The sequence below is a fragment of the Aphelocoma coerulescens genome, unplaced genomic scaffold, assembly GCF_041296385.1.
Source record: "Aphelocoma coerulescens isolate FSJ_1873_10779 unplaced genomic scaffold, UR_Acoe_1.0 HiC_scaffold_99, whole genome shotgun sequence".
NCBI classification, from domain to species: Eukaryota; Metazoa; Chordata; class Aves; order Passeriformes; family Corvidae; genus Aphelocoma; species Aphelocoma coerulescens.
The window spans coordinates 679,717-683,181 of NW_027184079.1; the positions used below are offsets into that span (position 1 = coordinate 679,717).

The 3,465-nt window shown below is 65.9% G+C and overlaps 1 protein-coding gene across 1 annotated transcript; it reads right to left on the reverse strand.

Moving 5' to 3' along the window:
• Positions 1-222: 222 nt before the first annotated feature.
• Positions 223-1,934, reverse strand: LOC138102675 (serine/threonine-protein kinase pim-1-like). The gene is made up of 4 exons (XM_069000390.1): positions 1,898-1,934; positions 1,216-1,582; positions 651-827; positions 223-326 (listed from the first exon to the last, which is right to left on the reverse strand). Exons 2-4 carry the CDS (start codon positions 1,559-1,561, stop codon positions 223-225), a joined length of 627 nt encoding a protein of 208 aa, XP_068856491.1. The 5' UTR covers positions 1,562-1,582; positions 1,898-1,934.
• Positions 1,935-3,465: the final 1,531 nt, after the last annotated feature.

Consider the following 3,465-nt stretch of genomic DNA (forward strand, 5'->3'; position numbering starts at 1 on the left):
GAAGACACAGAACTACCGTCCTGGAGAAAAGGCATCAAAAGCTTGACAAAGGCTGAAGAGAACACTCTGATTACCCCTTTTCCCAAGAGGGTTCTTTAGCTGAAGTTGCTAAACAGGACCAGACTTGACACCCCGGCATGGGTTTGTGGTTGTTTTATTTCTCGAGCCCTCAGTCCTGCATGGGACTCGGTAATCGGGTGCTGCAGAGGCTCTGGCAAGGCATCAAAGACGCCTGCCCCGCACCCAAGGGTGGCGCAAGATCTCCTCCAGCGCTGGCCTGTCCGCAGGGTGCTTGGACAAACACCAGCGGATCAGATGTTGGCACTCTGGGGAGAGAAACCAGAAAGCGCCGGTCACTTGCAGAAGGCTCCTGCCCAGCTGCTCCCGGCGCCTCCAGGGCCCGGGCTATGCTGCGTGTGCTCAGAGCTGTGCCAGCCTCCCGGCTGACTCTGCCCTTTGCGGGACAGTGGCACGGCAGGACACGCGCCACCTCCTTCAGCCAAGCAGGCCACACCGACCACGTCGTCACGGGCTGCCTCCTGCGGCCAGCTCTTGAGGGCAGATGGGCCTCCCGCGCAGCTGCGTGAGGGCCACGCTGGGCTGCGCGGTGCCATCTGCCAAAGCCTGCCTTCTTGAGGCCAGACACCAACCTGGAGAGACCTGCTGCCAGAAGAAGAGCTGCCCCGACACGATGTCACGGTCCTCCTGGAAGGGCATGTTCCCGCAGACCATGACGTACAGCAGCACACCCAGGGACCAGATGGTTGCCGAATGGCCGTGGTAGCAGCCAAGGCAGATCCACTCGGGTGGGCTGTACATGTGTGTTCCTAGGGGAGACAGGTGGCGCTGTCCAGGTGCAGGCTGCTGGCTTCCAGAGCCTGGTGCCAGCCTCCTGGCGGAAGCAGGGGCTGCACCGGTGGCCACAACTTCCCCCCGAGGCCACCGGGCGTTCCCCAGCCAATTGGCCAAAGCCAAGAAACCGTTCTGCAAGGCAAACAAGGCCAGCGGAGCAGCCCAAGCCCTTGCGGGCCTGCCAAGCCGAGCGGCCGGGGCCTGGCTTTGTGGGCAGGGCTGGCAGCTGGCTCCTGGGGCACAGCATCTGCCCCGTGCCAAAGGGCAGGCGGCAGCCGGCTGAATGCCGCAGCCCACAGCCCAGGAGGGAATGGGGCCGTGCAGTGCCTGGCACTGGGAGCAGGGCCTGGCCTGTGGGCTCACCGGCAAATCGCGTGAAGGCCTGCTCCTGGAGGAAGGTGCCGCAACCGAAGTCGATGAGCTTCAGGTCGCCGCTCTCCGGGTCCACGAGGAGATTCTCTGGCTTGATGTCCCGGTGCAGGACGCCGCAGGCGGTGCAGTGCCGCACGGCCTCCAGCACCTGGCAGAAAAGCCAGCGCGCCATCTCCTCGCACAGGAACCCCTGCTCCAGCAGGAAGGCCAGGAGATCCTGCGATGGCTCCGGACGCTCCATCACCAGCAGGAAGCTGTCAGGCAGCTCAAACCAGTCGAGGAGCTGGATGATGTTGTGGCAGCCAGAGCCCACCTTCTCCATGAGCACGATCTCCATGGGAACACGGGTGCCGTCGGGCTGTGAGGAGGAGACAGTGCCTCCAGCAGGCCTGATACTGCCCTGTGGCTCCGCTGCCTCGTGCCTGGGATGCCCCAGTGCCCCCTTGGGCAGCCTCCCTGGTGCTTGGGCTTCCTCCCGCCCAGGGGATGCTTCGGGGGTGCCCCCCTGCCCGGCCCCATCACCAGTGTTTGGCATCCCCGGGCCCGCGATGCTCCGGCTCGCACGCTGAGCCCACGCCCGCTCCCCCCGCCCTGCGCCGCCTCCCGCCCTGGGGCCCCGGCCTTATCCCTGCCCGCCACGCCCCGCTCTGTCGCGGTGGCCCCGCTCACTCACCAGCTCGTACCACCGCAGGACGCTCTCCCGGGCCACGCGTTTGATGGCCACCTGCAAGCCCACGAGAGACGGGGCTGAGCTCAAGCCCTGCCCCGCCCCGCCCCTGGCCCTCCTCCCGCGCCCCGCCGTCTCGGCCACTTTACCGGACTCCCGTCTGAGAGGCGGATGCCCGAGAAAACGGTGCCGAAGCCACCGCTGCCCAGCTGAGGGCCCAGCTGGTACAGCTCCTGCAGCTTCTTCTTTTGCCCTGCGACCGAGACCGAGCCATCAGCCTTGCGCCCAGGGCCCCCCCGGCCAAGTGCCCGCGAGTAAAGCGAGCCGAGCCACCGCGGGCCACGTTGCTCTGACCTGCTTCCTGCTGCGCGCCGGGCAGCGGCCACCGCCTTGCAGCCGTCGGGCAGGGGAGCGGCAGAGCTGGGGCAGGGGAGCGCGCAGAGGCGGCTGCAGGAGCCGGAGGGCAGCGGGGCAGGGCGTCACCGTCGCTGTCCCCGGCGTCGTGGGCTGGACTCTGCTGTTGAGGACTGCCGGGGCTACAGCCCGAGGACTCGCACAGGGGGGTGTCAGGAGCAGCTGCAAACCAGGGAGGGGTTTTTTGAAGCCGTGGCATCAGAAGCACTGGAAACAGCCAGAGACTCTGCTGCTCTCAAGGGCCCTGGCCTGGCCTGTGGATGCCCCTCAAGAGCCCCGAGGGAGCCTCAGACAGCTCCTCAGAAGATCTCACCTGCTACCAGAAAGGCCTTCCTGGTAGTCGGTGGCCGTCTTGGAGCAGCTTCCTGGAGATGGAGGAACCTCCTGGGTCTCTTGAGGGTCATCTCTGCCACCAGGCACGGGCTGTTGCCAGCTGGCACAGCCGGCACAGCGTCCTGGGAGCTGTGGGCCGGCAACTGCTGGCTCCAGCTCACTTGCTGCTCCGCCACCTGCTCCTGAGAAGGCTCCCCTGGATCGGGCTGGGCTCCCACTTGGACTTCTGGGCTTTCCCTGGCCACGTCAGTTGTCAGGGTTGCGCCCGTATTGTTGAAGTCCGTGAGTCCAAGGGAGCTGGGAGACCTGTCCACAGGCTCTGCACCTTCTGCAGGCTGACAGGTCTCACTGAGCGTCTGCGGGGGATAGAAGCTGTCAGAGATAGCGGAGGCTCGTGGCAGGATGGAGGATCTCTGACAGCCTGAGCTTCTTGCCTGGATGGTGGGTCCCTCATGGTGTGCCGTCCTTGCAAGGGTTGAGGCTCTCCCAGGGATGGATAATCTTGCTGGGAGCGGCCTCTTGAAGGGATGGAGGCTCCTGGAGGAGCTGGACGAGCCACAGCAGGGCAGGTGGCCTCGCTTCACCAGCTCCTCCAGTTCTTTCCACAATGCCTGCCACATCCCAGAGCAGAGCGGCACCCATGTCCCATTGCGAGCCCAGAGCAGCAGCATCAGTTCCTGCAGCTCCTGGGCCACTGCCACGCAGGGGCCGCAGCTGCAGGGGCTGTCCAGAGGGCTCGCGGGAGCACGTGGCCGCTTGCGAGGGGTCACCCGAGGCCTGGAGGACCTGGGAGCCACAGGGGCTCCTCGCTTCCTCCGTGAGCCTCT